The sequence below is a fragment of the Bufo gargarizans genome, chromosome 11 (genome assembly GCF_014858855.1).
Source record: "Bufo gargarizans isolate SCDJY-AF-19 chromosome 11, ASM1485885v1, whole genome shotgun sequence".
NCBI lineage: Eukaryota > Metazoa > Chordata > Amphibia > Anura > Bufonidae > Bufo > Bufo gargarizans.
In genome coordinates this window covers 4,180,695-4,198,181 of record NC_058090.1, presented here as the reverse complement: position 1 = coordinate 4,198,181, position 17,487 = coordinate 4,180,695, and the positions used below count along the sequence as shown (strand labels likewise).

Genomic DNA, 17,487 nt, shown 5'->3' with positions numbered 1-17,487 from the left:
CAAAAGGTTGGTGCTTGGTATAACACATACAGAAGGTCTGGATTATCTAAATCGGGCATGCTCAAGCTGCGGTCCTCCAGCTGTTGTAAAACTACAACTCCCACAATGCCCTGCTGTAGGCTGTTCAGGCATGCTGGGAGTTGTAGTTTTGCAACAGCTGGAGGGCCACAGGTTGGAGCATGCCTGATCTAAATCCCTAGAACCCGGCACCTGAAGGGGTCACAGGGGAGCATATGTAAAACATAGGTTGGGTGTGGCCATTGAGATACTGTGGTGAGAAATTCTGTTAATTCTTAGGATAGGCCATAATTGCTTGATTGGTGGGACATTCATGGCCTATCCTCAGATAAGCCATCAGTGTTTTAGTCTTGAAAGGACCCTTTAAATAGAGACCTAGGAAGGTGATATCGGGTGGAAATGTACAACACTGGTCCAGAAATGTATGATTTGGAAAGCAACAGAAATACTTTAAAAATAGCTAAATGCAATAAATCAAGGACTCAAAGAGAAACAGCTGATAATAAAACTTCTAGGCTGAATCATTAAAACCTAGGTCTGACCATAAGATCTAAACAATATGAAGAAATGACAGGACACCACCAGTCTCATTGTTTACTTCAAGGGCTGGCAATACTAGAGTGACTAAAACCTCCCCTCCTCCCCAAGCCCTCCAAGCCCTCCAAGTGCTGGGGAAAGAACGGTCGCATCTGGCAGCCATTAGTGATCAGCCCCAACTCAAACATCTGTATTTTGTTTGGCTATTTTTCAACTTTCTTCCCATCCTCCACCAGAAACAGTGACTCAGACTGAAAAAGTTTACAAGAAGAAAAATACAGATGTCTTGGCCAAACTGTCCATCAGGGGGTCAAGAGGAGAGTAGTAAATACCTAGATCAGGAAACCAAACTATGCTGAGGTAAAGCTCTAGGGTAGAATTATAGAAGATATTAAATATCTACCATGATAAAAAAAAAAAAAAATGAGAAGCGACCACGTATATGTCACAGACTGTGACCTTTAAAAGATTTCCCAGAATCAACACTTGAACACTTGTCTTCGATCCATAAGATAGGTGATGTGTCTGATCACTATGGGTGCTACTGATGGGACAGACATCCACCTGAGCAGCAGACGTGCATGAATGCTGCCACTCCATTCACTGTGATAGGAACTGATGGAGATAGTCTCTTGTTTGATCTCATCTTTCATGTGGATCAGAATTGTGGGTGATCAGAAACACATCACACTGTGTAAATATGGATATCCTGACGACAATAATAAAAGTGTATGCGCCAAATGATTGTTCGGACACATGCAGTGCCAATAACTGCTCCATGTAAATGAAGCTAAATGATGAGAGCCAACTGAGATGCTATATCATGAACTGGAACTTACTTTAATGGCCAAAAAAGGTCCCTTAGACCCTCACCACAAGACACATCTATGAAAAACCTTGTGAATACTTGTAAAGTTCATTGAGCCTACCATTAGAAGCCAAGATAGTCAAGCTGCTGTTTAACTATATGGCGTTGTTTTCAGAACTTTATAGACCTGCTGTGAAAGTCTAGTCGTTCCATGGAACTATACACATGAAAAAGGGGTATACATACATAATACAGACAACTGCAATAAGGCTACTTTCACACTAGCGTTCGTCGGTCCGCTCGTGAGCTCCGTTTGAAGGAGCTCACGAGCGGACCCGAACGCCTCAGTCCAGCCCTGATGCAGTCTGAATAGGCGTTCAGCCTCCGCTCCTGATGCAGTCTGAATGGGCGTTCAGCCTCCGCTCCGCTCGCCTCCGCACGGCCAGGCGGACAGCTGAACGCTGCAAGCAGCGTTCAGCTGTCCGCCTGGCCGTGCGGAGGCGAGCGGATCCGTTCAGACTTACAATGTAAGTCAATGGGAACGGATCCGCTTGAAGATGACACCATATGGCTCAATCTTCAAGCGGATCCGTCCCCCATTGACTTTACATTGAAAGTCTGAACGGATCCGTCCCAGGCATCTTGCGCACTTAGAAATTTTTCTAAGTTATTAATGCAGACGGATCCGTACTGAACGGAGCCTCCGTCTGCATTAATATGATCGGATCCATTCAGAACGGATCCGATCAAGCGCTAGTGTGAAAGTAGCCTAAGCATGAACAAGACTAGTTACAAACTGCTACAGAAGGAGAGAGGGTCCTGCCTGCAAGGGCTTACAATCTACAAGATCTAGTGTATATCCAGCTGAAGACATTGAGATTTACTCAGAACCCGCACAAGATCTACCTGCAGATCCTGATCTACTCGTTGTCTACTTTGGGTAGAATCATGACGAGAGGACTCTACACTGGAAGACTTAAAGGGTTTCTACCATCTCATTTTGACCTAATTAGCTTTCAGACACTAGCGATCTGCTAGTGTCTGATCTACCTAACAATGCTATTGTCAGACCTTTGTGTGGATCCGTTTCACAAAAAAACGAATATGATATGCTAATGAGCCTCTAGGTGCTATGGGGGCGTCTTTTCAGCACCTAGAGGCTCTGTCGCAGCGTGCGTCTGTATTCGGCGCAATGACTGTCTGAACGCTCCCTGCGCCGGCATCTCCACTGCGCCATCTGTTCCTCGGAGCACTCTGACGTAATCGGCGCAGGCATAGTGGAGATGTCTGTGCAGGGAGCAGTCAGACATTCACTACGCCTGCGCCGAATACAGACGCGCACGGCACAGGCGCGAGAATTAGTCCGCTGGCTGAGATGGAGGATGGCATTCTAGAGATGGACGGGCTTGACGGACGAGCGGGGCGGCATACAGTGTGAGTAGACAGAGCCTCTAGGTGCTGAAAAGACGCCCCCATAGCACCTAGAGGCTTCATTAGCATATCAATAAAAGTTCGTTTTTTAGTGAAACGGATCCACACAAAGGTCTGAGAATAGCATTGTTAGGTAGATCAGACACTAGCAGATCGCTACTAGTGTCTGAGAGCTAATTAGGTCAAAATGAGGTGGTAGAAATCCTTCAAGACTAAAATCAACCAGGGGAAGTGAGAGAATTGAAAACAAAAGATGCACAGTTTATAGGGAACCCGTCATCAACTTTATGCTGACCTCACTGAGGGCAGCATAAAATAGTGACAGAAATGCTGATGTCAGCAGTATGTCACTCATGAGCTAAAAGTAAGTGGTTGCTGAGAACCAGCCTCATAACCATTACAGCTCAGGCCTAGAAAAGAGTCACATCTACCTGAGAAGAGTCCTGGTTATTCCTAATCTCCTGCCCACCTGCTGATGATTGGCAGTTCTCTCCTAGAGAGGAAGGGAGAAAACTAGGTAGAAGACGGTCAGTCATCAGCAGATGGGCGAGGAGAGCAGGATATTATGAATAACCATGGACTCTCTTAAGAGGCCATGACTCTTTTCCAGGCCCAGGCTGCAATAATTGTGATGTTGGTTCTCGGCAACCCCTTATTTTTAACTTTTAAATGGCAGACCTCTGAAATCAACTCACCTGTCTCTTCTTTATGCTGCCGTTACTATGGGCAACATAAAGTTGATGACAGGTTCCCTTTAAAATAAAAAAAAATAAAAAAGTGACGAGGAAAATGTGGGATTCCCGTGTCATAATTTGCATGCCAATGCCATCTCCTGTACTTCCAGCTAGCTACATCCCAGATTACTTGCGGGAAGATAGGGACACCTACCATGGCCTTTGTCTCAAATTCCAATCTTTAACCATACAGGAACTCATCCCAATACCTGGCCTGCTAGATAAGGAGATAATCAGGCAGGCTCTTAATGGAAAGGAGATATCCTTTCTGGCACAACGTCATACAGAAAGCCTGTGCCAGACAATTGACACAACATCCTCCTCCAGACGTCTCTTATAAGAGTTTGAGAGAACAGCTATAGCTAAAAACCCATCTATTAGGAAATTGTCATACCTTCAAGCTCACCTTGGTCACTGTAGCCCTTTTACTAAAAAAACTGAATTTTTGTGTGCTTGGGAGAGAGCTAGGTATTTCTCTGTCCAACTCTGAAATTAGTGTTCTGCAAAAGTCTTCTGGTTTTTCGTCTTGCATTAGATTACAGGAGAACCACTATAAAGTACTAGAGGATACCATACTCCTGAATAGTTTCAAGCACATTAGTCGACTGATAATGGTATTTGTTGCCGATGTGTGAAAGACAGGATCTCTCCCACAGATGGTGGAATTGTCCCTTGATTAAACCTTATTGGCATCAGATACAGCTATCCATTTGGAAGGTCTGCTCAGTGGACATCTCTCTTAGCGAAGTAGGACAACACATTTTCCCTTACCAGATCTAATCTAGCCACGCACCTGATTGCTGCAGCTAAATCCCTGGTCCCTCTTTTATTGGAGGCAAGTGATTCCATCTTCTTTCCAAGATTGGGTGGGTAAGGTCAGTTTGAAGAAACAAGTTTCAAAAACTTTGGGTTCCTTGGCTCTCAACATTCCCAAAACCCTAAAGCTTTCTCCCCAAATAAAGGAAATACTGGGCAGACATTCTACCGACTCTCTCCCTGTTGCCTCCCCAGCCATAAAAGCCACTAGCCATCTTCCTCCCTTTCCTTTTATCGTAATCTCTATCTTTTTCCATCTCCTGTTATATTTTAAGATTACGGCTACGTTCACACGACATGAAAAACGGAAACACTGTTAGTTTTTCACTGCCCTTTTTGCATCCATTTTCTATTACTTTTACTCACCTTATCCACATGCAGGAACAGTCGTTCCTCACTTGATGCAGAAGGACCAGTGCTTCCAGCGCGATGACGTCACCATGCTCTTCCAGCGATCACGCTGAAAGAGGATCAACTGTCTCTGCTTGTGCAAGTGGAGAGGTGATTCATCTTTTATAATTTTTATTTTAACCCTTAAAACGCTATTTTTCACTAGTGTACCCCTTTTTTAACGGCTGTTAAACGGGTGTATTCCAGTAAGCGGCCATTAAAAAATTTCTTATTGATTTCAATGGGGCCTGTCAGGCGGTGAAACTGGCCAAAAATAGGACGTCCTATTTTTTGATGGATGCTATTCACCGGCCATAAAATAAAAAAAGTCCATCTGAATAGTCCCATTACAAAAACAGCTATCACACGTCCGTTTTTCACGTGTGAATGTAGCTCAACACTTGCAATTTGTATGAAGACTGAAGATACCATGTTGTGTCAGCACTGTGGATTGCCTACTCCCATCCTCCTATCCTCCCTCACGTTTATTCACTGCTTCTCATGTCATTGGATGCATTTTCATGCACTACAGTAGCTCGCTCTAGGTTATTATTATATCCATGTTGCGTTTTTCTTCAGGCCCCATGTCTAGGACGCTGTGAGTTCCAGCCCCACCGCGGGTCTACTCACTTGTACTCACAGCATCATTTGAGTACGGGACAGTAGACCGGCAGTTGGGCTGGAACTCACAGCATCATAGATCACTACAGTGCAATGAGTTCATCTCACATGAACTGTGGTGGGTCCAGGAAACGTGGCCATAACGTGGACCACATACAGCCATGTGAATGCAGTGTTGGGATGAGGTACAGTTTAGAAAGTTGTACTCCATCCTGAACTGTTCTTTGGAAAGTACAAACTTGCTAACTATGCAAATACCACAAAGAAAATGCTAAAGTGAAAAAATGCTACAACTCAGGTAAGACAAAAAAAAAAAAAAACAGGAGACAGATTTTAGCACAACATTTACAAGTGCAACTTGCAACTACATTCCCCCTCCAAGTCGGATTGATGCAGTCCGTATATAGCTGCAGCATAGGAGGACTTTCTATTCTAAGGGAAAGTCCATTAGTCTCAGAGGGAGAGCGGACTATTTGCAGGATTAGATCTGATAGGAGAAATGAACAAATACTGATCTTTAGACTCGGGTACAAAGACAACAGACAGGAAAGTAATGAAAATAATCCAACTGCCTGTTAACAAAAACATTAAAAAAAAAAAAAAAAAAAAAAAAAAAAAGTGAAAGGCTCTTTTAACAAGCGCCCACTGACTTGTATGTATATCCTTGATTGCTGTTAGTTCGGGGGGAAAATTGCCCCATGTAAGGAAGCTTTCTTTTTACGCAAGCTGTGAAGGAGCGCCGGTAGGCCACATGTAATTTGCTTGTACATGGCCTGATGCAGACTGGCGTTCCCATCAGCCGATCATCAGCCCATGTAAAGGGTCTTAGGGTATGCTCATATAGCATTTTTTACATGGATTTCGGCCTGTTTTATGCAACATGAAAAATATTTAAAAAAAAAAAAACAAAACAAAAAAAAACGTTGTCACGGTTTCCAGACCGAAATGAAAGCAAGTATCCACATGTGGATCCACAGGATGATCTGTGCATTTTCAGACGGTTCCCACAGCAAATACAGATTGGATTTTTCCATGTAGATTGCTCCATGTAGACATACTGTACCTTAAAAGGGGAATACCTTATCCCCTATCCACAGGGTCCCCCACGGAGCGGCAGGTCGGACATGCGTGCTGCTGCTCCAGTCATTTCTATGGGAACTCTGGAGATAGGCGAGTGCTGTACTCGGCTTTCTCATAGAAATGAATAGATAAGTCGTGCGCATTCCCAACGGGTCGCTCAATTCATTGCCCCTAGATTGGGGCATAACTGGTTTGAGATTTAGGGATCTGGAAAGGCTGTAACAATGGCCATATTGGGTGTCATCCAGCTTTCTCACAAATAGATGCAACAGAAGAAGAAAAAAGGAAGTCTTGTGAAATGTAACATATACCAGAATACAGAGAGAGCACCGCACAGAAATTCTGCGGCTCGTAGGGACTTTCAATGAGTCTTTGTTGTCTGAATTACCCTTTTACAGTAGCCCAGCCCCAAAAGTGAGGGTGCTGGCACCCACAGAACACTGGTCCTCCTGTATGGAGACAACAGGGTCTTTGATGGTGGTTTAAGGGAAAGTGACAACCAACTTGAGCAGTTCTGCCCTGACTGAAGGGCCTGGTAGCAATTTTCAGTTTTCCATACATGGCTTATTATGCACTTCAGTCCTCAGGAGCATTTCCCTTAGAAATACAAGTCGTAGTCACTGCGGTCTCCTGCAAAGCTGATGGGCGACAACCACTACAGTGGCCTTACAGGGCATATGGATGTCATTAAAGAGGACCCGTCGCCTCTCCTGATATGTCTGGTTTTAGTACGGTAACTACTTGCATTCTCCATGTAATAATTATGGAGCATCTATTCTTAAGACTGTGTTGTGCTATTCTTTTATTATTCCTACTAGAAACTATGAGTGAATTGTTAGCAGTTTGTAATAAAAGGTCCAGATGGGTGTTACCAGTTGGGGGGTGTCAGCACTAGTGTTGAGCGAACTTGTGTTTTAAGTTCGGCGTCTAAAGTTCGGGTTATCGAAGAATCGCGTTATGGATTCTAAATTCCATTATGGTCTGTGGTAGCGGAATCCACAATGCGATTCTTCGATAACCCGAACCCGAACTTTAGACGCCGTACTTAAAACACAAGTTCGCTAAACACTAGTCAGCATTGATTGTACAGCATCAGACTGACACAGGGACAGTCTCCTAACTGGTAACACCCATCTGGACCTTCATTGCAAACCGCTAACAAATTCATAAAATTAATAAGAATAGGTGCTCCAAAATTTTTATTACAAGGGGAATGCAATAAAAGGGGTCGAGCAAGAAAAGAAAATGGCCCCGGCAGACACGGCTCTTCATTTGAATGGAGGAAAGATAGGATAAAAGCTAATTGACAGGGGTTTCTCAAGGCGATCAGCTGATTACAAGGTTGGCTTTATGAGACAACCCCTTTAAGAGTTGTCACCCAACTTTCCACAGTGTCACCCAACTTTCCACAGATCATAAACATCAGGTGTCTAGCGTCCGTAGAAAATCCATCCGTGAAGAAACCCTGTTTGGTCCGTGTGTCTGTTTTTTGCCCTTTGTGTGTCATCCATATACCATGGACACTGCTCAGATGAAAATTAATTTCCAGAACATCTCCCACCAATGATCGGTGAAACACTGACAGATGTATAAGTCTAGGACGTATAGACTTTAATGGTCATGTTTGGTTTGCAACGTGGACAAAGTAGTGCATGTCTCCATAATGAGTAAACACATTAAAATCAATAGGTACGTGTGTTGTCTGTGGAAAATGCAGATAGCACACGTCCATGAAAAACACAAGTGTGAACAAGGCCTAACCGCACTGTCTGTCTGCAGAGTCGCATTCCATACAGATGTAACATTAGTAATCCACTCGGGGGGCTGCTGTTTACAATTAATATAGCTGGACAGATGACTTTCCTCCAGCGCAATGAGACAAGTTGGGGGCCATTTTTAACGCATTCCAGTGAAATTTAAAAGGAACCAAACAAATGCCAAAAAATGGAAGGTTCCCACAATGGGAATGGGGGGAGGCAGAAAATGTCCAGCCCACCCTGAGTCAGATGGAAGGATTCTGGCGAAGCTAGGTCACAGTTTCCCATGGAAGGAATTAATGTAGGATGCAGGAAATCTGAAACCTCTGTCAACTGGAATCCTTTCTTAAAGAGATATGGATTGTAAAGTCTTGATATGCGGTGCACATCAATACAGGCTAGTGTTCCCTGTTGTCAGCCATTTTTAGACAGGGGTTGGAAGGGGAAGAGGTTGACTTTAAAGTTCTTCAATGGAAAGCCCTCAAAAATCCCCCAGTGAGCACTTTATGTAACGTATCTCTGGAGGGACCCCTTTAATGACAACCTTGTGCCCCTCAGAATGGTCACGGTTACTGCTCGGGTTGTCGACTCCTGTACTGCTGCATCAATGGGCGAGTTTACCATTCTGGGGTGTGGAAAACCCGAATGACAACCCTTGTAGGAGCTGCAGTCACTGACGAACCTCCAAAAACATTTCCACCATGATGTGTGGCATGAGTATAAAATGATATTCCAGCATTTCCAGGTATATCTGCTCCTGGGAAAGCTGAATGGCTACCAAAGGAGGTTTTCTAGCAGTCCTGAATGTCAGATCGGTCTAGCGCCACAGTCTGGTCTCCACCTGCTTCTTGTTGCTGCATACTTAGGAGGATCCACCATTCAGGAGTTTGGGAAAGCTGGGTGGCGCCTGAAATAGATGCAGATTCCTGACCCTGTCAGAGCCGCGGGGTTGCAGCGTGACCTTGACTGACCAGATGTGATAAAACAAGTATAGGCCAAACCAAAGGTGGCAAATAAATAACAACCTAGGCCGTTAAGACTTTGCCTGAGGGTAAGGGACCACGATAACAGAAATCCTGCATAGACCCACACTGCGGAAATGTCTGTATTCGAGGATAAGCCAAGATTCCAGTCAGTCTGCAGCTGGAAAGTCACTTGAGGTAAAAGAAGGGGGAGAGGAATGTGCAGAACCCTTCACAAAGTCCAGCCATATAGTGCCAAGCACATCCAGGACCTGGCAAAGGAGAAAGAACAGCTGCCCACAACAGCCAATCAGTTCTCTTCCCTCATATTCTAACCAGCTCTCAAAGATATAAGCTGGAATCTGATTGGCTGCTGTGGACAACGGCTCAACACTACCCCGAATCGGCAATTATATACAAGTCTTATGGGCTCAGTCATATTGGACTCACGGATAAGCAGAGACTCCCGGACTTCTGGAGGAGAAGGCAAATTAAGCTGGGTGCAACATCTGAGACCTGTATTCATGTGGTCTGGGGTCTGTATTTCTCAGCTTTCTCTACCCAGGGGTGGGCAACATGAGGCATTTCTTTGAGAGTTCAGAAAAAAATCAGACAGACAAAGTACGCATGCTGGGAGTTGTAGTTTCACAACAGCTGGAGTGCCGCAGGTTGCCCATCCCTGCTAGGCAGAGTGACGACATGTTCATGTGTCACGTGGCCTAGGAGCAGCTCAGCCCATTGAAGTGAATGGGGCTGAGCACGATACCAAGCACAGTGCTGTGCTTGGCGAGCTGCGAGAAGGCTGCGGTGTTCACAGGAGAGCTGGTGCCCTCTCAAACAGCCCAGGTGTCGGACCCCCACAATCAGATACTGATGACCTATCCTGAGGATAAGTCATCAGTATACAAATCTTAGAAAACCCCTTTAAATATCCCTATTTTGACTTTTGAAATGTTGGCAAGTATGGGTCTGGGATCTGTATGTGCTTATGGGTCTGGGGTTTGCAGGGTCTTTATTAGTTTAGGTGGTCAGATCTGATCATACATGGCGGCCCTACTGGGTGTCACCCAGCTTTCCCAGAATAAGAATAACTGAAAAACGGACAGACGAGAATCATCTAAGCTGTTGTATTTCATAGGGATTTTACACCCCCCGCGCACATTTCAGTTTTGTCATTTCATTATAAACAATACACTTATCTCTTCACTAGCGGAACAGAAGCTGGGCGTGAAGGGGCTCTTTGTCGGATGGTTGCCCCCTTCCCCCACACACAGATCCAGTGTATGCTGAGATATATATTTAGCTATGTTATTATAAGGCTCTTATTCCGCCTGGCACCAACCCCGCAGACACTGTTACAACTACACTGCTCTTTGTGGCTGAGGTGAAAGAAACCAGTTATTAAATGGATTGTCCTTTATTTAAAAGAAGAAAATTAAAGGGAAATCGTCTGAATAAAAAAATTATAATAATAATAATATATTACTAAAAAACAATAATCATACTTCCCCTGACTTTATGCACATAGCTTCTAGAACTTTATTTCTGCAGGAATTTGTGTCATGCTCCGCCCACCCTATGTATAGGTGGATGAACTACACTCAGGACAGACAGGCTCCCTATAGCATAGGGGGGTCCAGCAATACTGTAAATAGTAGGGAGTGCCCGACACCCCGAGGGAAAACTAAACATTCAGTTACCCATTTTCACAGTGTTTAAAACCAATACGTACTGTATGTGGTATACCGTAGAGCATCAGTGGTGCCAACAGCATCTGCTCTAGTGATGCTCTAGTCATCTGCAGACGGAAGCTGTCCCAGATCAGATTTCAAAGGGTTAGTAACAAAACAGAGGCCCAGCCGCCCATCCAGCCGTGTGCCCCTATAAACTTGGCAAGAAGTAAAGCTCTAGGACTAGTAACCACTAGACATATTTTACCGGAAGCAGTTATTTTGTAGACCTCAGATAAGGGCGAGGTGCAGGAGATAACACCATGCAGTTACTGTATGATAGTAGCTAGAGATGAGCGAATTTCCGCTTATGAAATTCGCTCACACTTCGTTTGGTGAATTGCGTTATGGATTCCGTTACCACGGACCATAACGCAATTCTATGACGGAATGCCTGTTATAATAGAAGTCTATGGGCTGCATAACGGATCCGTCCCGTTTCCGTTATGCGTCTCTAGTAGCCAGCATGTTATAATAATATGTGTAGGATCCGTATATAATATGTCATGATAGGTCTCCCCTATAGTCGGGGCCTTGAAGAAAGTACAAAGGTGTCATTCCTCAGAGCCTGGTACAGGGGCCCGGCGGCTCCTGGTACCAGAATGATCCTTTCCAGACATTCTGTAGCGTGGCCAAGAATTCCACAGCAGTGAATTTAGGCTGACTACATCTACAGGGTGAGCGGTGGACAAGCAAAGACATGCAGGGTTAAAGAAAGTAAATACCTACTGCTCATACTAAACTAACAAAAAAACCTGGTGAATCCGCTATGCCTGGTAATGTGGCATTGGGCAAAAGTCACTCCAGAAATTGCTCGATGGTCTTGTGGACCAGTGATGGCCATCCTGACCACACAGCCTGCTCTGTCTTCAATAATTAAAGTGGTTCAGGGTGAGGGCTGCCAAAGAAGCGGTCCCCTATTTATTACCTCAAAATGTTTGAATGGGAATTTTACAAAAAGTGTCTCTGTGGTCTCCATGGTAACAGACTACAAACAATCCCTGTGTAGTCTCACCCAGCAGTAGTTGGGGATCAATTATTAAGGGACTTGCAACTATAGTTATAATATTAGTCGCAAGTTCTATTTTCTACCTGCTGTGCAACTAAATTTAGTCGCACGGCCAGTTTTACGTCGTGTTTGGCAGTTGGGCGGGGTGGAGGCCTGTCGGGGGCCATGATGGGACTCCGGCAACTGCAAAATTACTAACATTCACGCTTGAAAACAGGCAACAGGGGCTGGAGTAGTTTTTCTTTCCAGGTGCACGGACTGCCTTAGATGAGCCTTTATTCGCCTCGGCATAAATTAGCCCATCTTACAGCAGTATGGAGGGAGGGGGACAAGGATAGGACCGTTCTTTTAGGGGCCGGCCCTTCCGTTCCGCAAAATGTGGAACGCACATGGCCAGTATGCGTGTTTTGTGGGTGGATCTGCAATTTGTGGACCGCAAAACACCCAACGGTCGTGCGCATGAGCCCAAAACCAGTAGTGGAACCTACAGAGAAAAAGGTATAATAGAAAAAAGTGTGCTTCTTCTGTGTTTGGCTTCCAAATACGGACCATGTGAAGGAGGCCAAAAAGCAAGGGATGGATGGGAAAAAAGGGTTTGGGGGGTATTCCGTAACCATGGAAACATGGGTGATATGAATGAGGGTCCTATTATCCATCCTTGGTGGGAGAGCATGTAACAAGTGCTGTCATTTTCAGGTTTCCTTCATTACCCTTTACTTCAACGGAGCCAATGGAGGCCGAGAGGGAGCAGGACCCCTCGATCTCAGAATCAATGGGGATCCCAGAGGCCAAACTGCCACCAATCAAATTTTGTGCCCAGGTGTGCCTGATGTATCATAAAAAGTAAATCAATAAAAGAAAAAACGTTCATATATGTTGTATGGAGGAGGGGGGGGGGGGTGTTCCTGGAATACAAAGGAAAACACAAACATGATGGTTTGCTGGAAAGGTCATTGCTTCACCTCGGAGCAGATGCGTTGACCTTCTCAGTAAATCCTGTTTATCAGTCCTCCCAACCCTGAGGGTTACAGATTACCTCCCCTTCAGGTCCCACCCAGCATTAGAATGCAGAAAGCTGACAACTGGAAACCTATCCATCCCTAATTGTGGGCCCTCCTCTGGGCAAGCCTGTCACTATGAATATATACACTTTGGACAATATCCTATATAACTAAGCTCATCTCAGTGTCCTCCAGAGATCACCTACAAGCTGTAGGGGAACCATGTTCCCTGCAGCGCACCCACAGGACAAATCGAGCATTACACGGTTCCTATATGAATCAATGGGCTGTCTATGTAATGTATGGACGTTCCGGGTTCTCCATCAAGAGTGGTTCTTTATAGGTGGTCTCTGCTCCAGCTGAATGAAGGTCCTGAATGAAGGGAACCCACAATTATCTCAGCATGCACTAATAGGGTACAAGAAAATCAGGTTTACGGTTTTATATAAATAAAGCTTCATAGTGAAAGGTCCTGCAACTTTCTAATACTCTTTTCAAGATCTCTGCTTTCAGTCAGTGAATGGGAATAGTTATTCACATCCAGAAGCTGAAAACCTGTATAGACCTAACAACAGCCAAGAGTCTTCTGCAATTGTATCCAGGGTAGACAATCCTCTGTGAACTGAGCACCCTGGACTGTAGGCTGATACACTGTAGCAAACTATCACAACAGAAAAGAGATTTGTGCTGCTATCAGCCTCCAAATGTAAACCAAAATGTCCTAGTCACTGACTGCAAACAGAGATCTTGACAATAGCAACTGGCACGCGAAAGGGAATGTATGAAAGCTGTACACAGTAAGGCCTCCTGCACACGAACGTGTGCCCCCGATGGTCGTGCTGCAATGCACGAACACCGACTGTGGGGCAGCCGCAGCGGATCGCGACCCATTCACTTTAATGGGTCCGCGATCCGCCTGTTCCGCAAAAAGATAGGACATGTTTTATCTTTTTGCGGAACGGAAGTATGGGACAAAACCCCAGGGAAGCACTCCGTAGTGCTTCCGGAGGGTGCCGTGCTTCCGTTCCGCATCTCCGGCTTTGCGGAACCATTGAAGTGAATGGGTCCGCATCTGTGATGCGGAATACACACGGAACAGTGCCTGTGTATTGCAGATCCGCAATATGCCAACGGGATACCTACGGTTGTGTGCAGGAGGCCTAAGGGAGATTTTCAAACTGGTGCAAAGGAAAAGTGCTTTAGTTGCACATAGAAACCAATCAGATTCCACCTTTCAGTTCCCAAAGGAGCTCTGAAAAGTAAAAAGTGGAATCTGATTGGTTGCTGGGGGCAACTAAGCCGGTTTTCCTTTACACCAGCTTTGATAAATCTCCAACTCCAGTGTTTCTGGTGCAAATGTTTGCACAAGCGGTGGTTTGCACAAAAAGCAACCTTTGGGCATTTTAGGTCGATTACGTGTTTTTGTAAGAGGCTGAAGAAGCAACAAATTTATTAAGATGCCATTTAATAAATTCATCAGCTCCGACTCCACAGGACTTTTTACCAAGACTGACGTATGAAATCAGTCTTAGTAAATGTGCACCAAAGCATGTTAGAAATTGGGATGTATGAACTACAAGGATGAAAGGGTCAGTCCTGTAAACTGTCAGGGTTGCTAGGATACGTGCAGTTACCGGAGGTGCGTGACAACTTGACAACCCCTCGTCCCACATTCATTTCTACCCAAGGCTGGAACCACCGGAGAATTTATTTCAGCATGTACTGATGCACTTTTACATATTTCTGGAGTTCCCCTTTAAGTTCTGAAACTGCTGCCTACATCTGATGTAAATTAGATGCAGCAGCTGCTCCAATTTACAGCACCTAGCCTCAAAGTACACCTGCTGACAAGTAGTTGTAACTGAGGAACAAGTACAAAGCGACATCTACAAAACCGGTCCTAAGGGTCTAGGAGGGTAACCGGCAACGCAGGGCAAAAAGGGTGGAAAAGTCGACCACTTTGGAGAGAAATTTTTAACGAAACTTTTTTTAAAATTCCAAAAAGAGCAGTGAAAAACTTTAACGGTTTCAGATGTGTCACCTCCCCTCCCCCCCCCCCCCCATTCCCATAATCACAGCTGTGCTCATACATGTTGGCCCCTATCCAGATGCGGAGCGTTAGAACATCTGCACTGTCCGCCCTTTAAGGATTTGGATGTAGACATTGGGAAGCACCGGAGAATATGTTGGAGGTGAATAAGACCCCCCAAAAAATTAAGGTGAACCCCCCAAATGAATCCTATAATTAAAAATAAAGTCGGTGACTACCTCACCCCACTATGTGCTGTGACGGACAGGAATAAAATAACTTTATTAGCTATTTTGTTTCCTTACCGTATTATAGAGCGAGTCGCTCTCGGCCACCTCGGACAGCTCACTCAGTTTACGGTCCCATTGTATGACAGGGTCTCCGCTCTCCAGTATCTCCATGGTCTTCTCGATAAGCAACACAAAGAGTTAATTGCAAGTGGGATGTGAAGAGTATAGATTACTAGGATACAAAATACTGACGTGCAGTTTAAAGGGACTGGAGGAATAAGAAGTTTTGGCAATGCAGGGGTCTCCAGTATCTGTTTGGAGGGCAGTGGCAGTGTTGCTATGGAAAATCGGGTGATTACAGTGGCTTCAATCCAGTGTGAGGGTCTGTAAGGTCCAGTGGGAGGTCAGGGTAATAAAAGTCAGTGCACAGCTGAAGGAAGCTCCTTCCTCAACGTTCAGGATCAGACTGACAGCCTCACTCAGTCCACGCCCGCCCTCCTGGACACAAGACACGCCCCCTATGCGTCTCGTCCACTCACCATCCGCTGTCATCCCTGACGCTTTACTCTCAGCCAATCAGCGAGCTCTCTGTGCCCCTAGGGAAAACGCAGCTGTAGTTCACTGGAATGTGGGCTGGGCTACTTTTGCTTGATAACTCCGCCAGCCAATCAGAGGAAGCCGTGAGCGTTAAACCCGGTACTAAAAAAGCTTTCGTAGAATTGACTGACGTCCCAAGAGACCAATAGGGAAGAGATGAAAGATGGCGCGTCCAATGAGATAAGGACAAGAATATCAGCGCAGCCAACACAGAGTGGTCTTGCCCCCACGTGGAGCTGCTCAGCTGTGTTATTCTAGTGCTGCTTCCTATCATTTCTGGACGGGTTGTTACAAGCAGAGCCCTAGAATGTTATACATTATGTGGTGAAATAACAGCAATATTAATAATCCTGCATTCAATTGCATAATACAGTACTATTAATAATAGTGATACCCAGCTTGTTATGATAATGAGGATTACTAGTAATATCACAATAATAATATGCAATAATGATAAATGGTCTATAATAATGATGTACATAACTAGCGGTGACACCACACACTACGCCCAACTGGGTTCGGTCTGCCTCATCCCTATGCTGCAGGGTGGTGTCGCTCACAAGGCCCACAATAACTGACGGGTGGACTGGGGACTTAAAGTGGAAATTTAAAGGGATTGTCTCACGCCACCAAACGGCATTTATCATGTAGAGAAAGTCACTTACTAATGTGTTGTGATTGTCCAGATTGCTTCCTTTGCTGGCTGAATTTATTTTTCCATCTCATGATACACTGCTCGTATCTATGGTTACGACCACCCTGCAATCCATCAGTGGTGGTCATGCTTACACATTATAAGAAAAAAGTGCTGGACTATGTGTGGTCTCACGGTCCTGGGCACCAGAGAGCCGGGCGATTATTCCTATAATGTACAAGCACGTCCACCACCGTTGGATTGTAGGGTGGTCGTAACCCTGGAAACAAGCAGTGTATAATGTGATGGAAAAATGAATCCAGCCAGCAAAGGAGGCAATATGGAGAATCACAATACATTAGTAAGTGTTCTGTATTAACTTTCTCTACATAATCAATGCCATTTGCTGAAGCGAGACAACCCCTTTAAAGTGGCCCTGTAAAAACTGGGAACTATTAAAGTTTTTTGGGGGTATTTTAATATTGATGACTAAAGTTGAGCGAAACGAGCTTCATATGCGTCATCCGAAGTCGCTTCTTTCAAAACTTCAAAATAATTTTTAAAGGGAACCTGTCACCTCCAACAAACATCTCAAGCCGGCAGCAGTACCTGAGAGTAGCCAGCAGCGTGTTTGTAACGATCATTTTCCTCCTGCAGGCAGATGAAGCAAAAGCTGTAAAAACGTTCTTTAATCCCCTGCCCGGCGAGCTTATCTAGTCAGGCTTGAAGTCATGGAGGCAGCGGCTCCAAGTCACAATAACCACGCCCCCTTCGCTGTGATTGACAGTGCTTATGCACGACAGTTTGGCTGGCTTTGCCGAACTGCCGGCTGTCAGTCACAGCGAAGGGGCAGGGAAGGGGGCGTGGTTATTGTGACTTGAAGCAAGGAGGCCGCTGCCTCCATGACTTCAAGCCTGACTAGAGAAGCGCATCGGGCAGGGGATTAAAGAACGTTTTTACAGCTTTTGCTTCATCTGCTTGCAGGAAGAAAATGATCGTTACAAACACGCTGCTGGCTACTCTCAGGTACTGCTGCCGGCTTGGGATGTTTGTTGGAGGTGACAGGTTCCCTTTAAAAAGTTTTAAAGTGGTTTTTCACAAAC

General features: G+C 45.1%; 1 protein-coding gene across 1 annotated transcript in view; it reads right to left on the bottom strand.

Annotated features, from left to right (window-relative positions):
- Positions 1-15,634, bottom strand: part of CREB3L2 (cAMP responsive element binding protein 3 like 2) — a 43,667-nt gene extending 28,033 nt beyond the window's left edge. The window contains exon 1 of the mRNA XM_044271795.1: positions 15,229-15,634. Coding sequence (XP_044127730.1) covers positions 15,229-15,324 — 96 coding nt within the window. The 5' untranslated portion in view covers positions 15,325-15,634. The remainder of the gene's footprint in view (positions 1-15,228) is intronic.
- Positions 15,635-17,487: the final 1,853 nt, after the last annotated feature.